The sequence below is a fragment of the Polypterus senegalus genome, chromosome 10, assembly GCF_016835505.1.
Source record: "Polypterus senegalus isolate Bchr_013 chromosome 10, ASM1683550v1, whole genome shotgun sequence".
Taxonomy (NCBI): Eukaryota; Metazoa; Chordata; class Cladistia; order Polypteriformes; family Polypteridae; genus Polypterus; species Polypterus senegalus.
The window spans coordinates 36,525,448-36,541,966 of record NC_053163.1 but is presented as its reverse complement, the minus strand read 5'-3'; the positions used below and the strand labels follow the sequence as shown (position 1 = coordinate 36,541,966).

General features: G+C 41.8%; 1 protein-coding gene across 1 annotated transcript in view; it reads left to right on the top strand.

The window, feature by feature from the left end:
* The window catches only part of LOC120538157 (collagen alpha-1(V) chain-like), a 52,960-nt gene extending 37,107 nt beyond the window's left edge, over positions 1-15,853 (top strand). Inside the window, exons 5-12 of the mRNA XM_039767595.1 lie at positions 12,206-12,375; positions 13,103-13,200; positions 13,503-13,630; positions 13,788-13,968; positions 14,684-14,810; positions 14,911-14,986; positions 15,402-15,463; positions 15,765-15,853. Coding sequence (XP_039623529.1) covers positions 12,206-12,375; positions 13,103-13,200; positions 13,503-13,630; positions 13,788-13,968; positions 14,684-14,810; positions 14,911-14,986; positions 15,402-15,463; positions 15,765-15,770 — 848 coding nt within the window. The 3' untranslated portion in view covers positions 15,771-15,853. The remainder of the gene's footprint in view (positions 1-12,205; positions 12,376-13,102; positions 13,201-13,502; positions 13,631-13,787; positions 13,969-14,683; positions 14,811-14,910; positions 14,987-15,401; positions 15,464-15,764) is intronic.
* The last annotated feature ends 666 nt before the right edge of the window (positions 15,854-16,519 follow it).

Genomic DNA, 16,519 nt, shown 5'->3' with positions numbered 1-16,519 from the left:
ATTTAAATGCAAGTCCTCTTCAGTTGTGGCTTCACCTGTAAAGCATTAGGGAAAGAGGCCTTACATTAGGAGTTTGTTATAGTCCGTCCAATGCAGACACAGTAATTTCAACACAAATAATTTTAGTAATACTGTATTAAATTTATTACATTTAAATTAAAATATTAAATTTATTAAATTATTGTGAATTTCCCCTTGGGATTAATAAAGTATCTATCTATCTATCTAAAAAGGCAAGTTTACTGGGGGATATTATAACTCCCCAAATATTAACTGGGATAATCTTGCAAAAAGCAGAGCACAATAACAGGAGTTTTAAGAAGTAATCAGTGGCTTTTCTTTAACACAGTATGTTAAAACATGAATGTGGGGTGAAGTCTGTCTAGATTTAGTACTTTGTAAAAATCAGGATAGAATTGAGGGTGTAGAGGTTCAAGTGACCATAATATAACACAGTTCTCAGTGTTTTATAAGAGTGTGGATGTAAAGACTAAAACTAATTTAACTTTGGTAGGGCAAATTTTGAGCAAATGCTTCAATATCTAAGGAGGATAAACTGGGATAAGCTTTTAAGTATGAAGAGAAATGAGGAACAGTGCAACAACTTTTACATGTAATGCAGGACAGGTACATACCTAAATTGGGAATTTACAGGAAATTAAAAAAAAAACTCCCCATTGGGTTAATAAAGAGTTAAAAAAGAAGCTGAAAAGGAAAAAATGATGTGCAAGGCGTATAAAACTAATAACTCCAATGTGAATTGTAGGGCATAAAAGAACGTGGAGGCAAACATTAAGAAGGATATTAGGGAGGCTAAAAGACAGTTGGAGAGGAATACAGCAGAAAAGGTGAAAAACGACACAAAGAGAATCTTTCAGCATTTTACTAGTAAATCAAGGAGGAGGTGAACTACATTCGGGAATAGTAATGGGGAATTAAAATTTTCAAACAATAAAATAGTGGATGCTCTAAATAAGTATTTTTCTGAGCTCTTCAGAAGTGGAAAGTTGATAACCTCCCAACCGTAAATGGGATTACTAATTGTACAGGGATAAATACTGCTCATCTTAAATAGACTGAAATCAAACAAATCACCAGGACCAGTTGATATTTACCCCTGAGTTCTTAAGAAGGCTAGTGAGTATATATATAAACCCTTGACACATATTTTAGGAAGTCACTGCACGCTAGGGAAATTCTGAAGGCGTGGAAAAGGGCAAATATCATCCCTTTATATAAAAAGGGTGATCAGGCAGATCCAAGCAACTATAGGCCAGTAAGCTTAATGTGCATCACAGAAAAATTAATGGAACAAATTATTAAGGATAACATTGAGGCAAATGGCAAGTACTGGAGGTTTCCTGAATAGGTTTCAGAAGGGACTTGGATAGCATAAAGGCTTGAGCAGATTTGTGGCAGGATGAAGTTTAATGTCAGTAAATGTACAAGGGGGACCCAAAAATAACTGGAATTTTGTTGTTGTTAGGTTGGTACTTGTAGTACGTGATTGGGCCGCTAGGGTGATCTAGTTACACTCCTCACAAGTCAGTCTGCCAAGTGCCATCAGTCTGGAAGGTTGTGCTTGTGTTCAGTGAATTTTGTAAAAGTAGTTTTGTGCAAGCGTCATTTTTTTATGATGGCTGATTATCGTGAGCAACACACGGCAGGGAAATTTTGTTTTCTTCTTGAAAAAAGTTTTGCAGAAACTATTGTTATTGAAACGGTATGACAACCCTGAACGACCCACCCTACTCACCGGATTTAGCTACATGTGATTTCTTTTTGTTCCCTCAGATGAAAAAAGACTTGAAAGGAAGGCGTTTTGCTGACGTCGAAGGGGTAAAACAAGAAACGACCAGAGCATTAATGGGCATTATTTCAGACAAATTTAAAAAATGTTTCGAACAATGAAACAATTGGTTAGATAAGTGTATTTTCGCCAATGGAGAGTACTTTGAATGAGACTAATTGTAGTTTGTACAGAAAATTAAATTAAACACGTTTTAAAAATATTTCCGGTTATTTTTGGGTCCCCCCTCATAAAGTATTAGACAAAAGAAGTAAAAATGTTAGGCTTGAATACACAATGGGAGGTCTGACAATTGACAGTACACCTTATGAGAAGGACTTCGGAGTTTTAGTGGACTCTACGTTATCAACATCCAAACAGGGTTCAGAAGCTATTAAGAAAGCTAACAGAGTGTTAAGTTATATTGCACAATGTATAGAGTGCAAGTCCAAGGAGGTTATGCTCAAGCTTTATAACACACTGGTGAGGCCTCATTTTGAGTACTGTGTGCAGTTTTGGTTTCCAGGCTACAAAAAGGAAAAAGCAGTGCTAGAAAAAGTCCAGAGGAGAGCAAGAAGACTCATTCCAGAGCTACAGGGGATGGATTATGAAGAAAGATTAAAACAAATCTGAGCCTTCTCAGTTTAAGCAAAAGATGATTAAGGGGTGACATGATTGAAGTGTTTAAAGTTATGAAGGGAATCATAACTGCTATTTTAAAATAATTGTTCAAGCATAAGGTTGTTCATATGTGCACTTGGCACCAGGACACCCTAGGCCTCAGGTCGATGATAGACTTTGTGGTCGTGTCGTCGGACTTGCGGCCTTATGTCTTGGACACTTGGGTGAAGAGAGGGGCGGAGCTGTCAACTGATCACCACCTGGTGGTGAGTTGGCTTCGATGGTGGGGAAGATGCCGGTCAGACCTGGTAGGACCAAACGTGTTGTGAGGGTCTGCTGGGAACGGCTGGCAAAGTCCCCTGTCAAAAGTAGCTTCAACTCCCACCTCCGGCAGAACTTCAACCACATCCCGAGGGAGGTGGGGGACATTGAGTCCGAATGGGCCATGTTCCGTGCCTCTATTGTTGAGGCGGCTGACGGAGCTGTGGCCGCAAGGTGGTGGTGCCTGTCGTGGCGGCAATCCCTGAACCCGTTGGTGGACACCGGCGGTGAGGGATGCCGTCAAGCTGAAGAAGGAGTCCTATAGGACTTTTTGTCCTGTGGGTCTCTGGAGGCAGCTGATAGGTACCGGCAGGCCAAGCGGAGCGGGCCGGTTGTTGCTGAGGCAAAACTTCGGGCATGGGAGGAGTTTGGAGGCCATGGAGAGCGACTTTGGACGGCCGAGGAGATTCTGGTCCACCGTCCGGCGTCTCAGGAGGGAAGCAGTGCAGTGTCAACACCGTATATGGTGGGGATGGTGCTGCTGACCTCGACTCGGGGCGTTGTGGGTCGGTGGGGAGGAGTACTTCGAAGACCTCCTCAATCCCACTAACATGCCTTCCAATGAGGAAGCAGAGCCTGGGGACTCTGAGGTGGGCTCTCCCATCTCTGAGACTGAAGTCACCGAGGTGGTCAAAAAACTCCTTGGTGGCAGGGCCCCGGGGGTGGATGAGATATGGCCGGAGTTCCTTAAGGCTCTGGATGTTGTAGGACTGTCTTGGTTGACACGTCTCTGCAACATCGCATGGACATCGGGGACAGTGCCTCTGGATTGGCAGACCGGGGTGGTGGTCCCCTCTTTAAAAAGGGGGGACGGAGGGTGTGTTCCAACTATAGAGGGATCACACTCCTCAGCCTCCCTGGAAAAGTCTATTCGGGGTTCTGGAGAGGAGGGTCCGTCGGATAGTGAACCTCGGATTCAGGAGGAACAGTGTGGTTTTAGTCCTGGTGCGGAACAGTGGACCAGCTCTTCACCCTTAGCAGAGTCCTGGAGGGTGCATGGGAGTTTGCTCGACTGGTCTACATGTGTTTTGTGGACTTGGAAAAGGCGTGTCCCTCGGGGAATCCTGTGGGGGGTGCTCCGGGAGTATGGGGTACCGGACCCCCTGATAAGAGCTGTTCGGTCTCTGTACAACCGGTGTCAGAGCTTGGTCCGCATTGCCGGCAGTAAGTCGAGCCCGTTTCCAGTGAGAGTTGGACTCCGCCAGGGCTGCCCTTTGTCACCGATTCTGTTCATAACTTTTATGGACAGAATTTCTAAGCGCAACCAGGGTGTTGAAGGGGTCGGTTTGGTGGACTCAGGATTGGGTCACTGCTTTTGCAGATGATGTTGTCCTGTTTGCTTCATCAGGCCGTGATCTTCAGCTCTCTCTGGATCGGTTCGCAGCTGAGTGTGAAGCGGCTGGGATGAGAATCAGCACCTCCAAATCCGAGAGCATGGTCCTCAGCCGGAAAAGGGTGGAGTGCCCTCTCAGGGTTGGGGGAGAGATCCTGCCCCAAGTGGAGGAGTTCAAGTATCTGGGGTCTTGTTCACGAGTGAGGGAAGAATGGAGCGTGAGATCGACAGGCGGATCGGTGCGGCATCCTCAGTGATGCGGGCTCTGCATCGGTCTGTCGTGGTGAAAAGGAGCTGAGCCGTAAGGCAAAGCTCTCAATTTACCAGTCGATCTACGCCCCTACCTTCACCTATGGTCATGAGCTATGGGTAGTGACCGAAAGAACGAGATCGCGAATACAAGTGGCTGAAATGAGTTTCCTCCGCAGGGTGTCTGGACTTTCCCTTAAAGATAGGGTGAGAAGCTCAGTCATCCGGGAGGGGCTCAGAGTAGAGCCGCTGCTCCTCCGAATCGAGAGGAGTCAGATGAGGTGGCTCGGGCATCTGATCAGGATGCCTCCTGGACGCCTCCCTGGTGAGGTGTTCCGGGCACGTCCAACCGGGAGGAGGCCCCGGGGAAGACCCAGGACACGCTGGAGGGACTATGTCTCCTGGCTGGCCTGGGAGCATGGGATTCTCCCGGAAGAGCTGGAAGAAGTGGCCGGGGAGAGGGAAGTCTGGGCCTCTCTGCTTAAGCTGCTGCCCCCGCGACCCGACCTCGGATAAGCGGAAGAGGATGGATGGATGGATGAATGGATATTTTAAAATTAGTTCATCAAGAACAAGCGGTCACATTTGGAAGCTTGTTAAGGGTAAATTTGCACAAACATTAGAAAGTTTCTCTTTACACAGTGACCATAGTCACTTGGAATAAACTACCAACTAGCCTGGTAGACAGTAAGATTTTAGGGATTTTCAAAACTAGACTTGTTGTTTTAATAGAAGAATTAAGTGGATAGGACTAGTGAGCTTTGTTGGGTTGAATGGCCTATGCTCATCTAGATTGTTCTAATGTAAAAACACAAACACACACACACACACACACTGAAACTAATGTCAGGAAATGCATCAGGGAACAAAATCTCCCCCAAGATGCCTCATTTTGAAACAGCGGGCTTTAATATAAATGGCAGAAAGGGAAAATTTCAGATCAGTGATTATTTAATTCAATATTAGCATATTAGTTGGGATATAACGGGTTGGATACTGGATGGATAGATATTAGCAAGACTGACACTTATATAAATGGACTTCTGTTCATACAGCATTAACCTTATGTCATTAACACATTAGCCTTATAAAATGATGTAGACAGAAACATTTCACATGACCTAATTCAGGTTTAAAACTACATGGAAAATGAATGCAACTTACTGCATGCAACAGAAATAATTTTGAGATACTAAATATGATAAAATGTATGACAAGCTGAAATTCCAATGCATATAGAACCAGTATTTAGAAAATGTATTGTTGAATAATGAGATTTTTTTATTAATATCAAACATGTAAATTAGGTGCCAAATATTTCATTTATATTAATAAAATTTTTTCTAACCACAGTGTGGTCAAGCTGAAACAGGAGAAAAGCATTTTAAGATTAGGGGAACTCAAATGTAAATCTTTGCACAAGATAGGTGAAGGAATTCATAAATAACATTGTCTTATGAATCTTTAATAGATAATAATAAAAAATAATAATGATAATAATTGATTTAATAGTTTAAATACTTGGAATCAACAGTACAGAGTAATGGGGATTGTGGAAGAGAGGTGAAAAAGAGAGTGCAGGCAGGGTGGAGTGGGTAGAGAAGAGTGTCAGGAGTGATTTGTGACAGACGGGTATCAGCAAGAGTGAAAGGGAAGGTCTACAGGATGGTAGTGAGACCAGTTATGTTATATGGGCTAGAGACGGTGGCACTGACCAGAAAGCAGGAGACAGAGCTGGAAGTGTTACAGTTAAAGATGCTAAGATTATGTTGGGTGTGATGAGGATGGATAGGATTAGAAATGAGGACATTAGAGGGTCGGCTCAAGGGTGACGGTTGGGAGACAAAGTCAGAGAGAGGAAATTGCGTTAGTTTGGACATGTGCAGAAAGAGATGCTAAGAATAGAGCTGCCAGGCCTATTCAGGCCTAAGTGGACGTTTATGGATGTGGTGAAAGAGGACATGCAGGTGATGGGTGTGACAGAGGAAGACGTAGAGGACAGGAAGATATGGAATAAGATGATCCACTGTGGCAACCCCTAACGGGAGCAGCCGAAAGAAGAAGATGAATAGATACTGTCGACACACTACAGGAAAATATGGAATTGTTAAAATATGTGGAAGTACTATTTCATTAATTGGAAAGAACCACAACAACTATTGCACCCAGGAATACACAAGGGTTATTAAAGTTTTGGAGTTCCTACAGAAAACAAGTATAGGTTTAAATCATAGAGTAAAAGATTTTATGTGATACAAAAAGGGAGACTGTGCTCAGCTGTTCATCAGTCTAATATATAAAACTGAATGTGTGTTTGTGTTTATCCTGTACCAGCAAACCAATCTCAGCCAAATTTTGTAGCCCTTATTTGTTCATGGAAATTCCACCGGTAATGTGTCCTTCCAAAATATTTCCCCTTGGGGAATTTAATTCAGTGGGCATATCTGAGATTTATTCATGAAGTGCAGCAGGAGACATTTTGAGAACTTAACACAGATATGCAAACTTGATCCATACCCTTGGTTAGTCAGTAAAAATTTGATTTGGTGTCAAAATGTTTCCCAATGGGGAATGCATTTAATGACTGCACCTGCACATTATTTCACCCGAGGAAGCACCCGACACCCTTATTACACATAAACTAAACCTGTCAAGAACACACAAGAAGTTTTATGCTTCTGTCTTATATGAAAGAATGGGAAATTGCCATCTAACCTTATAATGGCCCATTTAATATAAATGAATTAATGCTGATCGTCAGATGAAGTGAAACCACTAAAGTTCTCAGGTTTTCAGACTCTCCTTTTAGTTCATCCGATACAGGCCAGGGTAGTCAGTCTCATGCCCAGAAAGCTACAGAATCCCCATTTAACACTATATGCACTTTCTATTATACACCCAATTTAAATATGCAATTATTTTCCATTTTTAAGGATTCTACATTCAGTAGAATCATTTTGGTCATTTTAAAAGCTAAATCTTTTAATTTTGAGGTAAACAACATTACAAATGCCGATGACTTTTCATTAATAGTAACAAATAACACTCACTATCTGAATATTAATATTATGTTAGTATGACATTTCCCTAAAGCTCCAGCTAAAATGAATGCATTTTCTCATTTCTCTAATATTTTTACAAATCACTAGCCCTGGATATCCTGTGATCCACAGGCACGCACACTATGCTAATTTGAAATTGCCAATTAACCAATCAAATAAATCTTTAGTGATGTGGGAGAATAACCTTGGGAACCAAAGAAAAATCTACACAAGCACAAGGAGAACAAGTAAATTCCACATGGACAATGGCCGAGTGCAGGATTTGAATTGAGCACGCTGCATCAATGAGGCACAAACCACTGTGGTATCATACTGCAAATAAATTAAACCAGACAGTATTTATTAGTAATAAAAAAAACCTAATTGGAACATATTTCCATTGCTTTGAAAGTGAGAAAGGATAATGAATAGTAAAATGCCATGATGTTGTAGCCTTTCTGAAAGTCAAAAACATTACATGTCCTCATATCACAGACTGAACGAATTTCACAATTTATAAATTATTTCATTAAAACATATTGTTGCTTTAACATTTTCATCTTTACTTCTTTCAGCAAAACAATTACCACGTTGTTTTTCCTAATATTTTACTACCAAGTTACAGCGATGAAGTAATGTTATCAATTTCTTATTGTATAAAACTTGTTAGATTTTGTTAATTTTTTTCTTTCTAAACTTTCTTTGCCTATTTAATGAAATTCCATCAAACATCCATGATAACTTGAACAACAACATTGCCAAGTCAAATATCATAAAGGTGACGGAACAAATCATTTACAACACAAGTCAGATATTAAAGGTAAGCTTTACTTGGCAGCGCGTCACTAACTTAAAGGTAGGATTTTCCATTCATTTATGAATTTTTAAACCTTAATTTCGCCTATTTCCCAGTCTCTCTCTCAACCCTTTACTACTCGAGCTGGTCTATTTTGTACACCAATCTCGCTTATTTTACCATCGTCCTTTGATTTGAACCGACTGGCAGAATCCGCCATCTGTCCTCAGCTTGATTCAGTTTTTTCCCTCCAGTGTTTTCCCAGTCGGTTAAATGAGTGGATGCACAGTCGCAAGTCCCATATAGTGCATTTGGTTCACCGCACGGGTACTTACGTATGTATGACAACGATGAGATGTTTTTCTTGCAATGACTTTTTCTGCAAAGCACATTTAACAAATGAGGTGAAATGAGTTACGTGTGCAAATCCTGCAGTGAATGAAAGTGAGACCGGTGACGAATGAGCACTCGAGAACTGGATCAGGGTTTTTTTTTCCCCAGATAGTCCTAGACTATGTCATCCTATTCATTAAATTACATTAAAAATATGTACAATTTAATATTATTACAATAATTTATAAACAGCCATTTTAACACTGGTGTATAAAGTACACTGCGCAGGTTCTTATGACAGGAGTAATGGTGCGACCAGTTAAAGGTTAACACATCAATTAAACCAGACAGTATTTATTAATAATAATAAAAAAAAAATCTTATTGCAACATAATACCATACTTTAAAAAAGTGAGAAGGAATAATGAATAATAAAATGCCATCATGCGCTATCCTTTCTGCAAGTCAAAAACATTAGGCTACATGTCCTCGTATCATTGACAGAATTAAAGTCACAATTTATAATTCTTTAATTAAAAATATCGTTGCCTTAACATTTTCAGTTTTACTTCTTTTGGAAAAACGATTACCACATTGTAATTTATAGTTTAGCACCAAACAATAGCGAAGATAATCGTATATGATTTCACAATAAGGTAGACACTGTTAACATTTTACTTCCTAAAATTTCTTTGCCTAATTAATAAAATTCCATCAAGCATCCATGATAACTTGCACAGCAACTTTGCCAAGTCAAATACCAGAAAGGTGATGGAATAAATCCTTTACAACAACTTAGATTTTCAAGCTAAGCTTTACCTGGCAGAGAGTCATTGACTAAAAACAAGTATTTTCCATCCATTTGTTAATTTTTAAACCTTAATTCCGACTCTCTCTCTCTCTCTCTCTCTCTCTTTATTCATATAACGATCACACACTGACACAACCTATTAAGGAGCATCGGGCACAAAAGAGCAACTCCTGAAAACCGAAGAGATAACTTCGAAACAGCGTGGCTTTCGTGTACCAACCTTTCAAACATAAAATTAAACGCTACGTTTTAAATGAAAACCAAGATCGTTCCAAATTAACGCTTTTCGATGTTGAATTAATGTTAATTAAGTGCAACTAAATTTATTCATTTAGTTAAAATATAGCAATTGCAAAGACTGATCCGCTAAGCTAATAAACGCAAACACGTGCAGATTAAACACTTTCAAACACTCGTTAAACTGGGATGAGCTAATTATTACCTTAATTTGTACAAAAAGGTGTGCCCGTCGACAGTTATAAATAAGAGCACAAAATCAGACCGATTGTAAAAAGTTTTGGTTTCTTAATTGTTCCTTTTTGACTACTATAGCCTAGAAAACACCACAACGCAAGAACCAGACCAGAAGAGGAACGGATCTGTTTACCGTAAGACGAGCGCCACAATATGTTACGGGAGAAGCCGGCGTTACCGCCGGGGCTTCCATTGGCTTGTCTGTTGCTGGCAAGCGCGGCTTTTCTTACGGTGTCTGCCGATCAGCCGCCTGTTAAGAACGAAACGGGTGTTTCTGCACGATGGAGACATGATACAAGAAACGAAAGCTCTCGGCATGTCTCCAGTAGTGGCTCCCCGGGACTGAAAAGTCTGTTATCTCTGGTTTGGCACAGTGCCTCTAACCTCCGAAGGTTAAACCATTTGAAAGGTACAACTAGTGTAGTAGACGATGAAAACACCCTTATTTCAAACCCTGATAAAAGCGTGAAAGCGCCGTTAAGTTATTCAGTGGGACAATTTACCCGGAACACTGGAAGCACAGCATTGAAGTCAGAAGACTATGAAGAGAATTATGAACAGCTGCTGAAAATTCCACGAGAAATAGATGAAGATGTAGTAATAAAAACGGCTAGTAACTTAGATTGGCATGAATTTGAAAATAAAAGATTAGAGGACGACGAAAGAGAGGCCCATTTAAATGTACATCCAGAAAGCAAATCTCTACCCGTTGCAAAAGTGGTTGCAGCCTCTGCCTTTCTGTCTCCGCGATCCCATGACGTTGGTAAACCCATGAACAGAAACAAACCATCTGGCATGTTTCCAGTGTGGGATACTAATCGGTGGCCATCACCCAAGTTGGGTCCTGGTATGGTGCGCATCCCACATCTGCCGGGGCCCAAGCCGGGCCATCTACCGGGCCATCCCTCGGGCCCCGGCCATCTGCCGGGCCATCCTCGGCCCCGCCATCTGCGGGCCATCCTCGGCCCGCCATCTGCCGGGCCAGCCCTCGGGCCCCGGGCATCTGCCGGGCCATCCCTCGGGCCCGGCCATCTGCCGGGCCATCCCTCGGGCCCGGCCATCTGCCGGGCCAGCCCTCGGGCCCCGGCATCCTCGCGACCGACTCATAGGCCGGGCCAGCCCTCGGGCCCCGGCCATCTGCGGGCCATCCCTCGGGCCCCGGCCATCTGCCGGGCCATCCCTCGGGCCCCGGCCATCTGCCGGGCCATCCCTCGGGCCCCGGCCATCTGCCGGGCCATCCCTCGGGCCCCGGCCATCTGCCGCGACCGACTCATAGGCCGGGCCCCGGCATCCACCACGAACGACTCATAGGCGGGCCCGGGCATCCACCGCTGAAGCGACTCATAGGCGGGCCCGGGCATCCACCGCGAAGCGACTCATAGGCGGGCCCCGGCATCCACCTGAACGACTCATAGGCGGGCCCGGGCATCCACATGAACGACTCATAGGCGGGCCCCGGCATCCACATGAGCGACTCATAGGCGGGCCCCGGCATCCACCGCGAGCGACTCATGGTCCGGGCCACCCCTCGGGCCCCGGCCATCCACCGCGACCGACTCGTAGGCCGGGCCACAGCCCCCGTCCGTCAAGGCCACCATCAAAGCCAGAGACTGAAGATTCTTGTGAGAGTAGTGAACCACATTTCTTCTTGGGAACGCAGTCTCCCTATGGAATCGGTGGTGACTTTGTTAGTGCTGGAGAGATGAATGCACTTTCACGTCCACGACCTTCAGGTAGCTTATTTTATCTACGACTCTCTAATGTATAAGTTTAGTCCAATTACACTAAACACGATACTCTTAATGTTTGTAGGTTAATATTTTTCTGTTCATTTTTAAGTTACATTTTGATTTCTCAAATTTAAGTGCAATTCATAAATATGGAAGCTTTTAGTTGTGCAAGTTTGTGGTGACACATTTGCCAAGGACACATTGTGAAGTTCTATGCTTAACCAATTAAGTGTGAAATGCTTGTTTTTATTGCTGCTTCTCTGTGTTAGTGCTTAGTTGGACTGAATATTTGACAGGAAAAGTAACCAGTAAGCATTGCAAACAAAGCTAACAATCCAGACTGTCCGTAGGATGCCAGGTTCCTGATAAGATGCACATTCCTTGTGGTCCTGCTCATGTGACTCCTGAAGCTTGCCTCTCTCTGGGCTGCTGTGCTGATATCCAGAAGTCGGTTTGCTTTTACCCCTTGGAAGGTATGACAAGCAATCAATTTTTTGGACATTTTGTCCTAGAGTAACTTTTCTAGAATACTTATTTGCATAACCTCCAGTTAAATGTGTGCTTGGTTTAGATCCCTCAGACAAGCATTGAGCTTTTCCCTCCCATTATCTTGACCTGTTACCCCTCTCTGGAATTTAGATTAACAGCCTCTCTACATCTGGTGGTTTTTGTTTCACTTATATGAATTATTTTTTTTCATTCAACAGCTTGCACAAAAGACAGCAACTTTGTGTTTGTGGTTTATCGTAATTCAACTTGGCCAGAGATCAATCTTCACACCTTGAGAGTTGGTCAGGAGGCATGTCCTCCCTTGGTGCTGACTGAAGACTTTGCCCTCTTCAAGTTTGGGTTGGGAGAATGTGGAACAAGTGTGTTTGTAAGTAAAAGCGTATTTGCTGGAAGTTACAGTAATGAAAATTCACCTCATTATTGAGAAGTGCAAAGGAATTTTAACTATGTACAGAAACCTGCATAATGAGTTAAGTGGCCCAAAGCCCTCATCATTCTCTTTGCATATTGAGGGATTTATAACAATCCTGCCTTGGCAGTGTAGACCTTTCAACCCTGTTTTGGTTCCCCGGTTCATTTGGCTCATTCCTGTTTGAGTTAGCGAGCTGCTAGCAAGCTACAGGTTTGTGTGAAACATGAATTAAAGTGGGCTACTGTGTCAGAAATATACCTGTATTGTATATTCCAAGTCTAAAGTCTAGATCGTCTACTGCCAGTAAGGTTAGCCGTGGCAACTTCTACATTTGTATGAAGAAATCTGTTTTAGATATACACATCATGCCTACATTTCTTCAGTCTTATTTTCATCCTTCATCAACTGCTTGTCTGTATACCCTGCCTTTTTGGATTTCCCACTTTACCGCCAAGGTTGTCATGTATAGAAGAGGAAGAGTAACCTAAAACTATGGGCTTCATTATTAATGCAGAACACTGTATGAACACTGAAGGCATTGCAATTTGTTACTATTTCATGAATATGACCTTGAAGTGGTATAAAGCTGGTGTTTGGAAACTTGTGTGATGTCCTCTAACTCGTTGTGTGATGTCCTATATATGTATGTGTGTATGTATAATATTTTGTTGTTGCAATACAGGAAATAGGATCTACGAGCCTCTTTATTGCAGAAGTGCTGGGCACTGTTGTCACTTACAGCCAGGCATTTGGTGAAATAAGTCGGCAGTTTCCTTACAAGTAAGTCTTTGGTTTTCCCACATGCTGATGCTTTTTCTTGCCTATTGCCATCTTGGTCTGTATTTTAATAGAAACAAAATGAATGAGGCACAATGTAATTCTACTTTGAAGGGGTGTAATGTATTGGTTCCTTCCTTGGAAGTTAGTCAGAATATTTAATTGCAAGATCAATTATGTACATTTTGCCTTGGTTAGTAGTGTGACATATGAAAGTTAACTGTGTACTAGCAGGATGGGATAGGCTTTATTAAATCTCTCCGAAAGTTCATAAACTGAACTCCTTTTGAAATGTCTTTCTAAAGTTTCAAGATGCAATGCAGCTATTCAGAGGGCAGCCTGGTCAGTTTAGGCTACATAGTGAAGACTTTGCCACCACAGTCTGTGGTGTCCCATCCCATAGACCCAGGGGTTCAGCTGAGAGTGGCTAAAGGTAAGACTTGCATCTGGAGAAATGGGGAAAGTAGCTTAATCTCACCTACCCACCCGCCCAAGGTATTCTGGAGTTAACAGGTTGAAACATGAAGTGTCTGAATCCTGTGATTCTTGTTGGTGCTTGAATTACTAATACTCTCTCTGGTTCATTTCAGATAAATGTTACACCCAGTACTATCCAGAAACTGGTCTCCCCTTAAGATTATTTCTAGGATCTAGTCTCTATCTGGAGTTGTGCCTCCTCAATCCTCCTGAACCCGATGCAAAGCTACTAGTGAACTACTGCATTGCTTACCCAAGGTCTTCTGAAGCAGCCTGGGTGCTGATCTACAATGGGTGAGGTTACAAAATGGACTTCCCCCTGCCACCAGAGCTAGGCAGAAGATATTTTAATGTTTCCTATTTATGTAAAGAGTAATTTCATAATTTTGCTTGTCTGACCGTATTCTCTTGCCTCAACTAAAGGAATGCAAAATTACCGAAGGAGGCCCTTAATGTCCCACTTTAGTCCAATTTTCCTTTTACTTGAAATTTAGTAGTTGTAAACCATGACTTAAATCAAAGCTGTTGTCCTTGCATATGAATGATTTAACCTGCTAAATGCATTTGGCTTTCTTAGGACACTACATATTTGTAGTGTTTAGATGTAAATGCATAAGGATGTGTTTTTCCATGAGCCTCATTACAAATGGATATAGGGCTTAACCATTTAGTCAAATTACTTTCAGATTTAGTCTAAGATGTGAATACTAATGTATAATTAGTTGATGCTAAGGAAATAGCATTTGTGCATTGTGAATGGTCATATTTGGAATCTGCAAGTATGCTTGCGTTTTCAGTCACTTTTTTCAATTGTGGCTCAGTTGGTAAGATTACTTTGGATGTCTAGTAGTCCAGTTTACAACTCAAGTATTTGTGCAACTAGTAAATGGCTATTGGAACTCAGTGAGCAAAGATCTAGAAGACCTGAAGCAGATACAGTTCAGGCAATTTGTATGACTGTGTGACCTGCTCCCTTTTGATACCTGTGGTTTTTAAAATCCCTTTTCAGTTGTCCCAACACCTTGGACCCTTCACCTTCACATCTACAGAAGTCTCCACACAATCATTGCCGGAGATTTGAGGTGAAAACCTTCCAATTTGTGGACCGTAGAACAAAAGCATATTTGGATGAAGAGGTGAGTCTTTAGGGAATGGAGCTATACATCTGCCTACTGCTTAATACAGTTTTAGCTTAAGAGGTGCATGTTTTAAACATGGCTTCATTTCCCTTTTCAGATTTACATCCTCTGTTCTACAGAGATCTGCTCACCTATTGAGACTAGCTGTGATGGTGCTTGCTTTGATCATACAGGTAGATTCCCACTGAAAAGTAATTTACAACTTTAAAAATAACCATATCAGCCAAGTTGCTACTTCTAGGAGCTGAGGAATTTGATACCAAGAATGGTGAAACAAGTTTTCATTTTGAACATTAAGGATTACAGGTGAAATGTCTGTCAAAATACTAAGCTGCTTAAATGTTGGGGCTGGTGAACATGTGAAGACCACCTAACCAGAAGCAGGATTTGATGTTGGAATACTGAATCTGACCAGATTCTCGGTACTGCAACCCAGCTACTCGTACGCACTCGTACATGTGTTTCACTTCATTCTTGGCATTTAGTTCCACTACTACCAAGCCGAATTCAGCTACCTTTTGATAAGTTGATATAATTGTAGGACTAAAGACAGTAGGACTACTGCATAATTGAGATTCTTTTTGTCAGGGTTACATGTGTCCAGACTGCTTGAGGAGGAGCAGCAGCATTCTACTGAGCATATAAAAGGGGTGAGTACTGAAGTTACATTAACAGGCTAGACTAACAGTTGACAAATATTTTTCCCCTCTAGTCTATTTTTGCAATGTACCTTGATGAACAAATGGCTTTATGGTTGAATTGCACATTTGGCAGGTGTCAGGTTCCTGCTTATCAAGTCTGTTTTGCTATACTATTGTAGAAGCTATTTGCTTATATCCCCAGTTCCTTCTAGGATGAAGGACCATGCTTGAACTGTTCTCAAGCACATCTAAAGTATGCAAGTCTGGTAAATTTTTAAATTTGATAAATGCGTTTTTCTTTTTCCTCCAGATCTGATCTGTGGTGATGCAAGTTACTGGTTCATGTTCAAGATCTAAATGTATTGATTTGAAACTTCATCTAAATAAATATTTTTCCACCTATATTGCCCTTGAACAGTGTGGATTATTGGGTAGAAATACTGGCTTAGTTCCAACATCCGGTTCATGGGGGAAAATATTTGACTATTGATCTAAACCCCACCAAATCTGTTACACTATATATCCCTTGAGAATGGGCCCTGCAGGTTTTTTTGTACTTTTTTGAATGTTTACTCAAGCATGTGACACAGTTTAAGCAGGTGGGGGCGACCAGTCCTCCTTTGAAGCTACAGTGGAGGTTATTTTAGGTTTAATCTAATTCAGTACCATATACATTTCTTTCCAAGTGTCCATTAAATATTCAGGCTTGGTTTAAAAAAACTGCAGAAAACAATTCATGCACTTGTTCTAGGGCCTCCCTTGTTAAGAGTGTCCCTACAGGTTGAATCGCCCAATGAAATGAATGATTTAATCTATTTGGACTTCGGCCTTTTGAGTAAAAGTTTATCAATAACTCTGGAATTAAAAGGTGGGGCTCTGAAGCAATAGTCCACAAGCTTTAGGCTGCACACAAAGCCAGCACTTGGATATTTTAATACTCTCCAGCAGGCACTAACTTCCCTAGTTTATTTGCAAGCAACCCACTAATCTAGCAGATGTAACATTTGAGTTAACTTCAGCCATTCTTATAGCCAAGGACCTGGAAAGGGGAGAGATTTTTTTCAA